We start from the raw sequence: 16,399 nt of genomic DNA, 5'->3' as shown, positions 1-16,399 counted from the left end.
AATGTCTACGACTGGATCTGACCAATCTAAGTCTAAGACTAGATCTGACCAATCGAAACCTAATAATAGATCTGACAAATCTAAGAGTACATCTGACCAATCTAAGACTAAATGTGGCCAATCTAAGACTAGATCTGACCAATCTAAGACTATATGTGACCAATCTAAGTCTAAGACTAGATCTGACCAATTTAAGTCTAAGACTAGATCTGACCAATCTTAGTCTAAGACTGGATCTGACCAATCTATGTCCAAGACTAGATCTGACCAACAATAGATTTGACCAATCTAAATTTAATAGATCTGTCCAATCTAAGAGTAGATCTGACCAGTCTAAGACTAAATGTGACCAATGTAATTGTAAGACAAGATCTGATCAATCCAAGACTAAAATGACCAATCTAAGTCCAAGACTAGATCTGACCAATCTAATGTCTAAAACTGGATCTGACCAATCTAAGTATAAGACTAGATCTGACCAGTTTAAGACTAGATCTGACCAATCTAAATCTAATAGTTGGTCTGACAAATCTAGGAGTAGATCTGACCAGTCTAAGATTAAATGTGACAAATCTTAGACTAAATGTGACCAATCTTAGACTAGATCTGACCAATCTAAGTCTAACACTGGATCTGACCAATAGAAATCTAAGACTAGATCTGACCAATCTAATAGTAGATCTGACCAGTCTAATACTAAATGTGACCAATCTAAGACTAGATCTGACCAATCAAAGTCGAAGACTCGATATGACCAATCTAAGCGTAGACTAGTTCTGACCAATTTAAGACTTTATGTGACCAATCTAAGTCAAAGACTGGATCTGACCAATCTAAGACTAAGACTAGATGTGACCATCCTAAGACTGAGACTTGATGTGACCAATGTAAGACTAAGATTAGATTTGACCAATCTAAGACTATACTAAACCGTGACCAATCTAAGTCTAAGACTGGATCTGACCAATCTGTCTAAGACTAGATCTGACCAATTTAACAATGGATTTGACCAATCTAAATGTAATAGATCTGTCCAATCTAAGAGTAGATCTGACCAGTCTAAGACTAAATGTGAGCAATCTAAATCTAAGACTAGATCTGACCAATCTAAGTCTAAGACTAGATCTGACCAGTTTAAGACTAGATCTGACCAATCTAAATCTAAGACTAGATCTGACCAGTTTAAGACTAGATCTGACCAATCTAAATCTAATAATAGATCTGACAAATCTAGGAGTAGATCTGACCAGTCTAAGACTAAATGTGACCAATCTTAGACTAGATCCGACCAATCTAAATCTAATAATAGATCTGACAAATCTAGGAGTAGATCTGACCAGTCTAAGACTAAATGTGACCAATCTTAGACTAGATCTGACCAATCTAAGTCTAAGACTGTATCTGACCAATATAAGTCTAAGACTAGATCTGACCAATCTAATAGTAGATCTGACCAGTCTAATACTAAATGTGACCAATCAAAGTCGAAGACTACATCTGACCAATCTAAGCGTAGACTAGTTCTGACCAATTTAAGACTTTATGTGACCAATCTAAGTCAAAGACTGGATCTGACCAATCTAAGACTAAGACTAGATGTGACCAATCTAAGACTAAGACTAGATCTGACCAATCTAAGACTAAGACTAGATCTGACCAATCTAAGACTATACTAAACCGTGACCAATCTAAGTCAAAGACTGGACCTGACCAATCTAAGACTAAGACTAGATCTGACCAATCTATGTGTATGATCATGAACTGATGAAGTCCACTCGGATAAGAGTCCAAACGTCTTCCAAGACAAACCAAACATTAAGAGTTGGAATTGGGGGATAAATCACCATAAATGATTCCCGGCGCAGCTACCGCTGCTGCCCACTGCTCCCCTCACCTCCCAGGGGGTGATCAAGGGTGATGGATCAAATACAGAGAATAATTTGGCCACACCTAGTGTGTGTGACAATCATCGGTACTTTAACTTTAAACAATCCAGTTGTGATGATTGAATGCCCAGAGACTACAACGACCTGATGAATGACAAAATTCCCAGACACAAACCTTACCAGAGTTCCTCTAAAACGAACCAAACGTGACAAGCGTGAACAGCCATTCAAACACAGAGCACCAGACACTTCCTTTTTTTCCAAAATGTTCTTTAATATTACAGAAAAACCGTCAGGATTTAAATATAACTTCAATACATTCAGCTGAGAGGTTGGCGTGCCGGACAATAGGGCATCGAGTGGCCACAGGTCCGACAACCTATTGGTTTTTGGTACATTTTGATTTTCTTACAAAAAAGAGTGGTTGGAAAAAAAAGGTTAAAAATACAATCCGCTCTCGTGACATATTCTTTTTTTTTTTTTTTGGACAAGCAAGACGTTGGGACTCCAGGGAGCATCGCCGATGCCGTGTAACAAAGCAGTCCGTCGCCAGCGCAGTGCGGTCTGGAGGTAACGTATCAAAGTGAAGAAGAAGCTTGGAAAAGCCGAGCGCCACCTGATTATTTAGTGTGTGTGGTGTGTGATGCGGACACGGGCGGACTCCCCAGTAAAAAATACAACATTTGGTAAGTCAAACAATATTTGTGTTGTAAAGTGATTGCGTGACAAAAATGGAATGTATGACAAAAAAGTCACTCGACTGACAGATTTTCAAGAACGCTGCTTCCAGGTCTGGACAGTTAGTGCATTTCGGGTGTGGCTGTTATGCGACTTGTGCAAGAGGGCCGTGTGCCTCGGTGACCTTTGACACCGGAGGGTGGGCGTGGTCAATAGTGCAGGAGTGCTGTGAGCGTGTCAAGATAAAACTGCTCCTTGCAGGAACCTAGCAGGAACCAGTCAAAGGTCAGGAGACACTCACTCATAACATTCATAAAGAAGGTGCATTTGCCTCTTTTTGGATATTTTTTAAAAAAGCTCCTCTGAGGGTTTTATTTTGTGGAACTCCCTGGCAGGCCACCTTAAATTCTCACAACCTGGGTCGGCAGCCTTTCACCATCATTTTTCTACATTTCTCACGTGTGGCCATAAATACGTTGCATTAAAGCGCAATAATCCCGAGCCACAAAACAACAGCTTATAAACTTGCAATATTTTTATTTTATTTACCATCAAATCGCTCCGCGCTAAATTAAACTCTCTATTTTATTCCAAATATTGGTGATAAACCTTCCACATGCAGCAGGGATATGACCCTGTTTGTTTCAGTTTAACTGACACATGAAACGTGACAAATTACTTACAATATCTTATTTTACTGACCATCAGATCGGTCAACGCAAAATTCAACTCTTTTATTCGTAGTATTTTGATGAGACTTCCACAGGCAGCAGGGATATGACCCGGTTTGTCGCAGTTTAACTGACACATGAAACGTGACAAATTACTTACACTATTTTTTTTTTACTGACCATCAGATCGGTCAACGCAAAATTCAACTCTATTTTATTCGTAGTATTTTGATGAGACTTCCACATGCAGCAGAGATATGACCCTGTTTGTTTCAGTTTAACTGACACATGAAACGTGACAAATGACTTACAATATTTTATTTTACTGACTATCAGATCGGTCAACGTAAAATTCAACTCTATTTTCTTCGGAGTATTTTGATGAGCCTTCCACATGCAGTAGAAATGTGACCCTGTTCGTCGCAGTTTAACTGACAAATGACACGTGACAAATGACTTACAATATTTTATTTTACTGACCATCAGATCGGTCAACGCAAAATTCAACTCTATTTTCTTCGGAGTATTTTGATGAGCCTTTCACATGCAGCAGGGATATTACCCTGTTCGTCTCAGTTTAACTGACACATGAAACGTGACAAATTACTTACAATATTTTTATTTTACTGACCATCAAATTGCTGCGCGCAAAATTTAACTCTCTATTTTCTTCCGAGTATTCGTGAAGAGCCTTCCACATGCAGTAGGAATATGACCCTGTTAGTCTCAGTTTAACGGACACATGTAGGTTGTCACTGAAGGCATCGAAACTAAGAATTAACTTTATTTTAACGACTATTTACATTGTAGATTGTCACTGAAGGTGTTGAAACTATGAATAAACACGTATGCAGTTATGTACTTAACACAACTGAAAACATGTTTTGTATTCTAGTTTCTTCAAAATAGCCACCCTTGGCTCTGACTACAGCTTTGCACACTCTTGGCAATCTCTCAATGAGCTTCAAGCTCCCCTGTGAAGTGAAAACCATTTCAGGTGACTACCTCTTGAAGCTCAAACTGTCTGAGCGACAGAGATATTGAATTTTGCATATTGAACCGACAAATTGTGCTCTTTTAGCACAGAGCAATCGTTTGACAAACTAAACCGGTGCGTTTTTACGGTGTGTTCAAGGACTGCTGAACAGAGTAGGGCGCCACAGCGCCCACCAGAAATAATGGATTTTAGATGCACTTCTAGAGGTAGTCACCTGAAATGTTTTTCACTTCACAGGTGTGCTTGAAGCTCATCGAGAGAATGCCAAGAGTGTGCAACGCAGTAAGCAGAGAATGGCTATTTTGAAGAAACTAGAATGATTTCACCTTTTTTTGTTAAGAACATAACTCCGCATGTGTTTATTTATAGTTTTGATGCCTTCAGTGACAATCTGGAATAGTCCTGAACATAAAAAAAACCCATTGAATTAGGATTAGGTGTGTCCAAGACCTGTGCTGTACATGCACAGTCTCACGGACAATCAGAATAATATAGAACTCTTCTTGAAAATTCCTCACTTAGTTGTTGGGGGGAAAAAAAAAATCTCAGACGAAGAGGACGAGCTGAAGGTTGCCGACCCTGGGGTCCTCGGGTTACAGTGCACGTTTGAAGTGTGGCCTGCTCGTTTTGGTACAAAAACTGTCAAAATCATGCTATTTAATGAGAAAATGTCTCCCAACGTCCGACTGGTGAATCACTAAAACTGACGAGAAGACAGAAAACATCTAGTGCAGACCTGGGCAAATTAAGGCCTGGGGGCCACATGCGGCCCGTTAAGATTTTCGATCGGGCCCGCCGGACATTCCCCAATTTTTTTTTTTTAAATCTTTAAGATGGAAAGTCTAGCTGCCATTATGATGTGCAGTCATGTTTTCTAATGACCATAAGTGTTCAACTATACAAAGTATTTCAATGGTTGGAATCTGCGCTTTTGCATGATATTTTAGTAACTAGTGTTGTCCTGATATTATTTTGATACTTTTCGATTCTTTTCCAAATAAAGGGGACCAGAAAAAATTGCATTACAGGCTTTATTTTAACAAAAAATCTTAGGGTGTGGAGGGCCAGTATTTTTCAGAGCTGGTATGGTACCAAATATGATTAATTAGTATCGCGGTACTATACTAATACCCGTATACTAACCTTATTAGTTACTATGGTAATCTACGTCACAGCAGCTCAGACGAGGCAACAAGCAGTGTGGGTGGGGAGCGTTTCCACAGAGTGTTTCCACAGAGCCTGAAATGTGGGTGTCAGGGACAGACGTGGAAAGAGATTTTTACAAGAAAGTTCTAAAGCTTAGTGATACATCACATATATCAGATTGTAGATGTTTTTTGTTTTTTTACCCTTCACGTTCATGTTTGGCTGTGTTTGTTGCATTTTTGTTGCATTTGGGTTGATTGTAATATATGTGGATTGAGAGGGGGGGTGTGACGTTCATATGTTCTCAATATTCAGGGTTTTATCGTGCATAGAAAAAAAATCCATTCCGTTTTTAAGGCGGTCTGTCATAACATTTTTAGATTCAATCAGACTTTATTGTCAGGTTTTGTATTAGTTTTCCTAAAAATGGATATACCGGCCCCCAGATACAGTTTTTTCTAAAAATTTGGCCCCCGAGTCAAAATAATTGCCCAGGCCTGATCTAGTGAGTCACACAAGTGCGAAGACACGACATTCCTGACCTTTTTTTTGGCTTTTCGGAGCTTCTCTACATACAGTAAATCACATATATTATTCCTCTTTTCTTAACTAGACTCGGACATGATCAACTCAACTATTTAGGTCCGAAATCACTAATCAAGTCCTCCACACACACACACACACACACACACACACACACACACACACACACACACACACACACACACACACACGCAAACACAAACGCATGCAAACACACACACATTTTGGACTTAATAAATTCTCAAATTGATACAGTTTGGTTCTTGCATAATTTAAACCTGCGAGTGTTTGACTCTGACCTTTTTTTTTGGCTTTTCGGAGCTTCTTTACGTACAGTAAATCACATATATTATTCCTCTTTTCTTAACTAGACTCGGACATAATCAACTCAACTATTTAGGTCCAACATCACTAATCAAGTCCTCCACACACACACACACACACACACACACACAGACACACGTGCAAACACAAACGCACGCAAACACACAAACATTTTGGACTTAATCAATTCTCAAATTGATACAGTTTGGTTCTTGCACAATTTAAACCTGCGAGTGTGTGACTTGAAAAAAAAAAAAATGATGGAAAAGAAGGTAAAAGAGCCATGAAGCAGATCTCGGACCAGGACGTCATCTTAAAAACCGTGAGACTCTAGAAAGTGTTTATTTTCCCATGCGGCCTGGAGTGGACATCGGACACGCAAGGCGAAAAAAAGATGGGAGTACTCACGTCTTGAGTGTTTTTCCTTTCCAGTAACCATGCGTGGGCGCCATGAGGAGGGCGTGGCCTCGGGACGGGAAAAAAAAACTTGCAGTCTGTTTTTATCCTCCTGGGGCGGCGGTCAGACCTGAACCCTGAATGTGGCCGCCGCTCTTGGTGCGAGTCCCGCTTTTCACTGGCGCGCCTTGAGCTGCATGTAGGAGACGGTCGCCACCGCTTCCACCTGGGGGACCCGGGGGAAAGGGGAAGGGGGAGAAGGTGGTCAGGGCGGCGAACAGGCGGAGGACAAGACAGCGAGAATTGAAATTTCACAGAAGAATTAGTCGGGCAAAGGCTGTTGATTTCGGTGAGCGGATCGGAGGACGGCTGTGACGTCAAACAAGACGCCGAGGGCCTGGTTCACTAAGATCCAAACGTGTGCAATTCATAAAATAGCGTGTACTAGTAGTGTGATCTAATAAGACTGCGTGTGCAATTGTAAAGTGGTGCAGACCGCCTTATTTACTGTTTGTTTACATGCTTTTTTTTATTTCTCTTTGCTATTTGGGCTTATGGGACCCTAATTAGAATGAAAACAAAAAATTATCTTATAACATGATGTACTTAGTCCATTAAGTACACACACGTGTACTTCATGTGTAGTGACATGCAAATTTTTATTTTTACACTTTTTTTCCCGAAATTCCATTGAATGTTATACTCTTCTGACATGAGTAGTGTACTAGTAGTGTGATCTACTTAGACTGCATGTGCAATTGTAAAGTGGTGCAGACCGCCTTATTTACTGTTTGTTTACATGCTTTTTTTGTTTCTCTTTGCTATTAGGGCTTATTGGACCCTAGGTAGAATAAAAAATAAAAAATAATCTTTTGATATGATGTACTTAGTCCATAAGTACACAAACGTGTACTTCATGTGGATTGGCGTGCAGATTTTATTTTTTATACTTTTTTTTTCCAAATTCCATTGTATGTTATACTACTCTTCTGACACTACTGGTGTCAGAAGAGTAGTGTATTAGTAGTGTGATCTACTAAGACTGCGCATGCAATTGTAAAGTGGTGCATTTTGCAAATGATTATTTGCAAAAAAAATAAGGTTTATCAGTTCGAACATCAAATATGTTGTCTTTGTAGCATATTCAACTGAATATGGATTGAAAATGATTGGCAAATCATTCTATTCCGTTTATATTTACATCTAACACAATTCCCCAACTCATATGGAAACGGGGTTTGTAGTTTTTAGCGCTTCCATAACGAGTCTACTGACAGATATGTTTAAAAACAGTGCAATTATTTTTACATGTATTGCATTTTTTTAATATGCAATAAAAAAAAACACTGCTTTTACTGTAAAATTCTGGTGAGTAAGCTGCCAGTTTTCAAAGTAAAATATATATATATTGTTTTGCAGCTTATGTAGAAACATATATTGTTAACGTATTATATATATATATATATATATATATATATATATATATATATATGTATATATATATATATATATATATATATACATACAGTATATACACATATACATGTATATTAGTATATTATTCATTGTTAAAAGCGGCTCTCTGAGGGGAACCATAAATGCAATGTAGCCCTCAATGAAAACCAGTTTGACACCCCTGGTCTAACACTTGCTAAAAGAAACGCTAAATAGTGCTGGCAAAACAGTGATGAGTGTTGATAAATCACAATGTGCGTGCTCAATAATTACATTAGCATTTTATTTTTATGACAGAATCGTGGCCGTCTTGATGATGTGCACATATTTTGCATATAAATGAATGGATCACAAGCCTTATTCCGCTCACTTAACAGACGCTGTCCACTTTGCACACGTTAAGTAGATCAGCTTGGCGCGTGCTATCAGGTTTGCACGTGCTTTAGCACACGCAAACCTTGAGTAAATCAGGCCTTCGGTGTTTGTCCTTTTGTTACCTGGGTGCTCACTGGAGGTCATCCTCTGGCGGCTAGTAGGAGGACACAAATGAAGGTTTAAGCAACGTGTGCACAAACTCCGGAAAAAAACAAAACACTGCTGGCTCACACTGACATGAGGCGGACATGAAACATCCCAAACTCTCTACTCAGGGCGTCAGTGGTCGTTTGTGGATTTGGAGGAATACAAAAGATGCACGTTCTTCCTTCTTCCATGAAATACGGACAATAGGAAGGGGATTGCTATGGCCCCATTGGTCACGGTTGACCCTACACATGAGAAATTGGGTGGGGGTGCACTATCCACTTTAGCCACCAGATGGCAGCATAAAGTATAATGTCTTAGAATTACTTTTGTGGCAATTCCAACTTCGACCACGGCATCAGATGCGATGCAGAGTGGTGCTTTCCATCCTTTTCAGCAGACTGCATTGCAAAGTGATTCGCTCGTTTTCATTGAGGGCCACATCGGCCCGCTTGTAACAGCGGATAAGGTATGAATTTGCCTCTGGATTCGATTATTAATTATATAAATAGTTTTAAGTAGATTGTTGATTTTACAGTAAAAACTTTACATTTACAAAACGTTACTGTAAAATACTGTTTTTGTTATTTTTTACAATATTTTACGGTAAATATAAAAACAGTACCACTGTTCTGTTTTTTACAGAACAAGTTGGCAGCTTAGTTGTGAGTGTGAAGTGAATTATATTTATATAGCGCTTTTCTCTAGTGACTCAAAGCGCTTTACATAGTGAAACCCAATATCTAAGTTACATTTAAACCAGTGTGGGTGGCACTGGGAGCAGGTGGGTAAAGTGTCTTGCCCAAGGACACAACGGTAGTGACTAGGATGGCGGAAGCGGGAATCGAACCTGCAACCCTCAAGTTGCTGGCACGGCCGCTCTACCAACCGAGCTATACCGCCCCAAGTATAGTTGCCAGACTGTTTGTGTTAAATTGACATTGTTTTTTTACAACATGATATTGTTCGTGGGAAAAAAGTACAAGTTCATTTTTTATTACAGCAACGTAGCTGGCAGTTTTTCTACCGTTAAAACAAACGTACCATCTTTCCATAAACAGTAGTACACCGTTAAAAACCACAACCGTATATTTTACATAAGGTCCATGACGATGATTTATATTTTGTCTGATCAGCCATTTTACGGACATCGCCGGGAAACAATTAAGGTACGTAAATAAATATTTACAGAATCTTTTTGTCCCTAAGTCATTTCAAAACGCATATATCTGTGGCTTAAAGTCCGTAATATATTAAAAACACATTTTTATTTCTAAAATGTAGTGGGTGCGGCTTATATACCAGTGCGCTATAGAGTCCGGAAAATACGGTATACATTTTATTTTTTTTACTGTATTTTATTAGGGAATCGCCTATTATCGGTTTGCAGTTATTTGTTCAATTTCAAAATAGTTTACACAAAAGCTCAGCAGTTTTGCATTTAAAAAAACAGAGACTTTTGAAACCAAAGTTCATACCAAACCGCGATGGTGGTACCGTCACACCACTAAACCTTACTACCGGCCCATTTATGTTATTCACATGTGAACAATGCTGTATAATAGACTATTTGTTATTCACATGTGAATAACATAAATACAGTCCATTATACGGCATTATTCACATGTGAATAATGCTGTATAATAGACTGTATTTATGTTATTCACATGTGAATAATGCCGTATATTAGACTGTGTTTATGTTATTCACATGTGAATAATGCTGTATAATAGACTGGGTTTATGTTATTCACATGTGAATAATGCTGTATAATAGACTGTATTTATGTTATTCAAATGTGAATAATGCTGTATAATAGACTGTATGTATGTTATTCACATGTGAATAATGCTGTATAATAGACTGTATTTATATTATTCACATGTGAATAATGCTGTATAATAGACTTATTTATGTTATTCACATGTGAATAAAGCTGTATAATAGACTGGGTTTATGTTATTCACATGTGAATAATGCTGTATAATAGACTGTATTTATGTTATTCAAATGTGAATAATGCTGTATAATAGACTGTATGTATGTTATTCACATGTGAATAATGCTGTATAATAGACTGTATTTATATTATTCACATGTGAATAAAGCTGTATAATAGACTGTATTTATATTATTCACAAGTAAAAAATACTTAAGTCTTTGTTTATTGTCTGTTGTGAGCAAACTGTGGTGCTAAATTTCCCCCAGGGATTAATAAAGTACTTTTTATTCTATTGTATTTTATACTAAATATGTCTTAGGAAAAATAACAGGGAGAGTACTGTCGCAAAGTCATGAGATGTTTCATTCTCACAATACTCCATGTATGACAGCCTGAGGTTAAAGGTCAACATGCACACATGACCAGGTGACAACACAACAAGCAGACAAGTACAACATTCCACATCCACTGGAAAACAATCAAAAGACACATGCTGAGGGTTAGGGCAGCTGCAGGCATCTAAAGGGAGGCTGAAAGGAGCATTTGGCCATGGAAATGCACAATTTGAACACATTTTGGTGAAAAGTGAAGGACAAATTCGTCAATGGGGAAAGTGCACCTCTTCAGCCGACCGATATCAGCCTGCGGAACACGGCGGTTTTTGGTGGATTTGGCACGGCTGCGTTCTACAGGTAGGTCTAGGGAGTTATGACCCAGCACTGTTGGGTCGGCGTGGGCTCGCCAAACTCTAGGTTTGGCTTAAATGGCCAGAAGGTGACCGAGTACCTTGTTTAAATGACAGTATTGGACTCGTCTGAAAAGGTTCTCATGAGCAGGGGCCTGGCTGACGACAGGGGAGAGGGGGGGCCCCCGGCGTTCGACTGAACCGGCTTCTTCTGGAAGGGGCGAGGCAAGAGGAGAACCATAGACGTAACTAAGCGGACACTCACACGCACGCACCCACAAACGCACACGCACACGCACACACGCACACACACACACACACACACACACACACACACACACACACACACACACACACACATTGCCTGACTGTGTACTAGCAGCGGGAAACAAAGAAACACTGACAAGAAAGAAGTCTCGACATGGGGAAACATCAGTTTTTCAATGAGTATAAAACACTGCATTTCCTCATAAAGTGGCCTGGAGCATTTGTTTACGCAAATGCAGAGAGTACCAGGCATCTATAAGTGTTTTATTAACAAGAGGCCTGTTATGGAGGTTCATTTGTGTCTTTATGACAAAAACATTTTACTATATATATATATATATATATATATATATATATATATATATATGTATGTATACACACACACATATATATATATATACTGTATATATACATACATACATACTGTACATATATATATATATATATACACACACATATATATATATATATATATACATACATATAATTGTATATATATACACACACACACACATATATATATATATATATATATATATATGTATGTATATATATATACACATACATATATATATATATATATATATATATATACATATATACATATATATATACACATATATATATTTATACAGGTGCTGTTCATTTTATTAGAATATCATAAAAAAGTTGATTTATTTCAGTAATTATATTCAGAATGTGAAACTTACATAATATATCAATTCATTACACATATAGTGATATATTTGAAATGTTTATTTCTTTAAATTTTGATGATTAGTACTGACAATTACTGAAAATCCCAAATTCAGTATCTCAGAAAATTAGAATATTAGTTACGACTAGTACCAAAAAATATTTTTTAGAAATGTGGGCCAACTGAAAAGTATGAACATGGAAAGTTTCAGCATGTACGGCAATGAATACTTAGTTGCAGCTCTTTTTGCCTGAATTGCTGCAGCAATACGGCGTGGCATGGAGTCGACCAGTCTGTTGCACTCCTCAGGTGTTATGAGAGCCTAGGTTGCATTATTAGTGGCCTTCAGCTCTTCAGCATTGTTGGGTCTGGCATCTCGCATCTTCCGCTTCACAATACCCCATAGGTTTTCTATGGGGTTAAGGTCAGGTGAGTTTGCAGGCCAATCAAGAACAGGGATCCCATGGTCCTTAAACCAGGTAGTGGTAGATTTGGTACTGTGTGCAGGTGTCAAGTCATGTTGGAAAATGAAATCCTCACCTCCATAAAATTTGTCCGCGGCAAGCAGCATAAAGTGTTCTAAAACTTCCTGGTAGACTGCTGCATTGACCCTAGACCTCAGGAAACACAGTGGACCAACACCAGCAGATGACATGGCACCCCAGACCATTACCGATTGTGGAAATTTGACACTGGACTTCAGGCAACGTGGATTCTGTGCCTCTCCTGTCTTCCTCCAGACTTTGGTACCTTGATTTCCAAAGGAGATACAACATTTACTTTCATCTGAAAACATAACTTTGGACCACTCAGCAGCAGTCCAGTCCTTTTTGTCTTGAGCCCAGGCGAGACGCTTTTGACGTTGTCTCTTATTCAAGAGTGGCTTTACACACGGGATGCGACAGCTGATGCTCATATCTTGCATACGTTGGTGCGTGGTGGTTCTTGAAGCACTGACTCCAGCTTCAGTCCACTCTTTGTGGATCTCCCCCACATTTTTGAATCGGTTTTGTTTGACAATCCTCTCCGGGGCGCGGTTGTCCCTCTTGCTTGAACACTTTTTTACCACATCTTTGTCTTCCCTTCGCCTCTCTATTAATGTGCTTGGACACAGAGCTCTGGGAACATCCAACCTCTTTGGCAATGACCTTTTGTGTCTTGCCCTCCTTCTTTAAAGTATCAATGGTTATCTTTTGGACAGTTGTCAAGTCAGCTGTCTTCCCCATGATTGTGTGTCATACATAATCAAAACGAGAGACCATTTAAAGGCTTTTCCAGGTGTTTTGAGTTAGTTAGCTAACTAGAGTGTGGCACCAGGTGTCTTCAATATCTGACCTTTTCACCATATTCTAATTTTCTGAGATGTTGAATTTAGGGTTTTCATTGGTTGTCAGCTATAATCGTCTCCTTTTTGGCGAAAAACACTTGAAATGTATCAGTCTGTTTGGAATGAATGTATACATTTAACAAGTTTGACTTTCTAAATGGAATTATGAAATAAATCAACTTTTGCATGATATTCTAATAATATGACCAGCACCTGTATATATATATATATATACACATATATATATATATATATATATATATATATTTATTACACATTTATATATATATACACACACATATATATATATATACACACACACATATATATATATATACACACACACATATATATATATACACACACACATATATATATATATATATATATATATATATATATAAATATATATATATATATATGTATATTGTGTATATTAACTGAATTTTTCACTTTTTGTTATTTTATTTTTTTTAAATACAATTTTTTAAATATACTAACAATTTCATTTAGTAATACATCTGGGAACCAAATTTGTGTTTGAAAAATCAGTTTGTCACCATACAGTATTTTGAAATTCAGTGTGTAAAAAAAATAAAAAATAAATATGTTGCTTGAAAATTTGATACCCAATTAAGACTGAAGCAATCGATCATGTCTCAGAAGCCGCCAATGAGGTGTCCAGTTTGATTAATTCTGCACTTAATTATTTGACACTGAAGTGGCTGGGGAGAGGAAAGTCTGGGCTTCCCTAATTAGGCTGTTGCCTCCGCGACCCGACCTCGAACAAGCGGAAGAAGACGGCTGGATGAATTTTTTTTTTACGCCAAATTTTAAAAAAACTGTATTTTAACAAACTTTATTTCTAAACACACACATTTTACCCACAATTTTTAATTTAATGAAATCGTCAGCCTAATTTGAAAAAAAAAAAAAAAAAAACTTTAGGTAATGGTTTTAATTTGATTTAAAATGTAATATGATAAAAAAAATAGTCAAAATTCAAACACTAAAAATTCAGTGTCCTAAAAACTTTCATAAAAAAGACACAAATTAACCTCCATACTTATACTTGCACATTTTTTTAAATCAAAATTGCAATATTCTCTCACATTTAATCAATATTTAAAAAAGGACCACAGAAAAGGTGCAGTAGCCTGAAAAATATATATATACATATTTTTAAACTTGGTACTCCAATTTCATCTGTACCGAAGGGAAAATAGATTTTTTTAGAAAAAAGTGTTCGATATGAAAGTAAGTAGTAGTAACATGTCATTACAGCCATTTGTTTGCTAAACTGCAGAAAATTTTTATATTTTGTTTTACATTATAGGTGTTGAGTTAGAAAAGATGTATAAACGATATGTATGTATGAAAATATGAAATTGAATATAGAGTATTTTACATTCTATTGCATGAGGGTATATTCTTCTGGGGGGTGTCAGCTTAAAAACATGGCGGTAGCACCCCCCTGATACGGAATGTGGCATTTTTTAATTGGAGTGGATAATGAACGGAGAGATTCATTAGCCACAATCAGAGGAAATAAGGTACCTGACTCTATTAGGGCTGCACCATTTTGGGAAAAAGCTAATTGCAATTTTTCTTTCCAAAATCGCAATACGATTTGCGATTTTTACATTTTATACATGCATTTAATGGTGGTAATACGAGAGAAAGAAGGTGCGAATCGGGTAACAAATGAAGAAATAATTAATTCCCAAGAAATACAGCAGGGAGTCCATCGTCTGGCGGTGGTTTGGCTTCAATTGGGAATATGTCTAACAGACGACCGTGATTTGTCAAGTGTGGGGTAAAAGTGTTGCAACAAAAAGTAGCATTACTACTAATATGTAGCATCATTTGAAAAGTCACCTGCTAGAGAATGAAGAGTAATTATCGCATGTCAACATCTCCTTTCGGTGCCACACCAACAAAATGGCGAGGCAACCATTTCCACATCAACACCGTATGAAAAAATAGTCAACAGAAGGAGATAACATCCGCAGGAACCTACCACATAGCGAAGGACATACACTATTTGATTTCCTATTTTGCAGCTAATTTTTACGTGACAGTTATTGAAATATCTTGTGTGACATCATGCACAAAAAATTAACTTTTTTTGTTTTAAACTATTGTAGTGGCGTTCTGTACAAAAAGTGCACTTTATTTAGTGTTGTTTCGATATGTCATCTTAGTGACATCACGCACAAAAGTGCACTCATAGCTTGTTTTAAAATGTCTATGACAATCTTGCACTTTCGGTTTTGGAAATGACATGAATGTTTGTGCCACCGCTTGATAACAGTTTGATAAATATAGTTTTGATAAATTGACTTCGTTGTGATTTCCCTCTCTGCATGAAAGTCGAAAAGTAGCATATATTAATGCAGTATGAAGAAGAATGTTTTAATGTAGACACATAGAATCACCATGCTGCTGTGATTATATGCATCAAGTGTTCATTCAAGGCCAAGGTAAAATATGGAGGTATATATTGTGTATCGTGACATGGCCTAAAAATATCGAGATATTTAAAAAAAGGCAAAATCGCCCAGCCCCATGTGATCTTTTTATTTATTTATTTATTTATTTTTTTTCCTGCAAAAACTGTATTTTCATTTTTTTAAATCCTGTTTTCGTGGGTTTTATGAGCTGGAGGCCCAAATTAAAGCTGATGGAGAGAATGCCAAGAGTGTGCAAAGCAGTATTTAGAGCAAAGGGTGGCTATTTTGAAGAAACTAGACTATAAAACATGTTTTCAGTTGTTTCATCTTTGTTTTTTGTTAAGTACATAACTCCACATGTGTTCATTCATAGTTTTGATGACTTCAGTGACAATCTACAACAGACCTGG

The 16,399-nt window shown here is 37.5% G+C and overlaps 1 protein-coding gene across 2 annotated transcripts in view; it reads right to left on the bottom strand.

The window, feature by feature from the left end:
• Positions 1 to 2,310: 2,310 nt before the first annotated feature.
• Positions 2,311 to 16,399, bottom strand: part of atp11c (ATPase phospholipid transporting 11C) — a 171,474-nt gene continuing 157,385 nt past the window's right edge. For both annotated transcript variants that reach the window (XM_061900308.1, XM_061900309.1), the window contains exons 29-31: positions 11,347 to 11,456; positions 8,594 to 8,625; positions 2,311 to 6,867 (exon numbers count right to left, since the gene is read on the bottom strand). In XM_061900308.1, the coding sequence (XP_061756292.1) occupies positions 11,352 to 11,456 (105 nt within the window). In that variant the 3' untranslated portion in view covers positions 2,311 to 6,867; positions 8,594 to 8,625; positions 11,347 to 11,351. The remainder of the gene's footprint in view (positions 6,868 to 8,593; positions 8,626 to 11,346; positions 11,457 to 16,399) is intronic.

This window comes from Nerophis ophidion, linkage group LG05 (genome assembly GCF_033978795.1).
Source record: "Nerophis ophidion isolate RoL-2023_Sa linkage group LG05, RoL_Noph_v1.0, whole genome shotgun sequence".
In the NCBI taxonomy this organism is placed as follows: domain Eukaryota; kingdom Metazoa; phylum Chordata; class Actinopteri; order Syngnathiformes; family Syngnathidae; genus Nerophis; species Nerophis ophidion.
The sequence above is the reverse complement of the archived record's forward strand: the minus strand, read 5'-3'. Positions and strand labels throughout refer to the sequence as shown.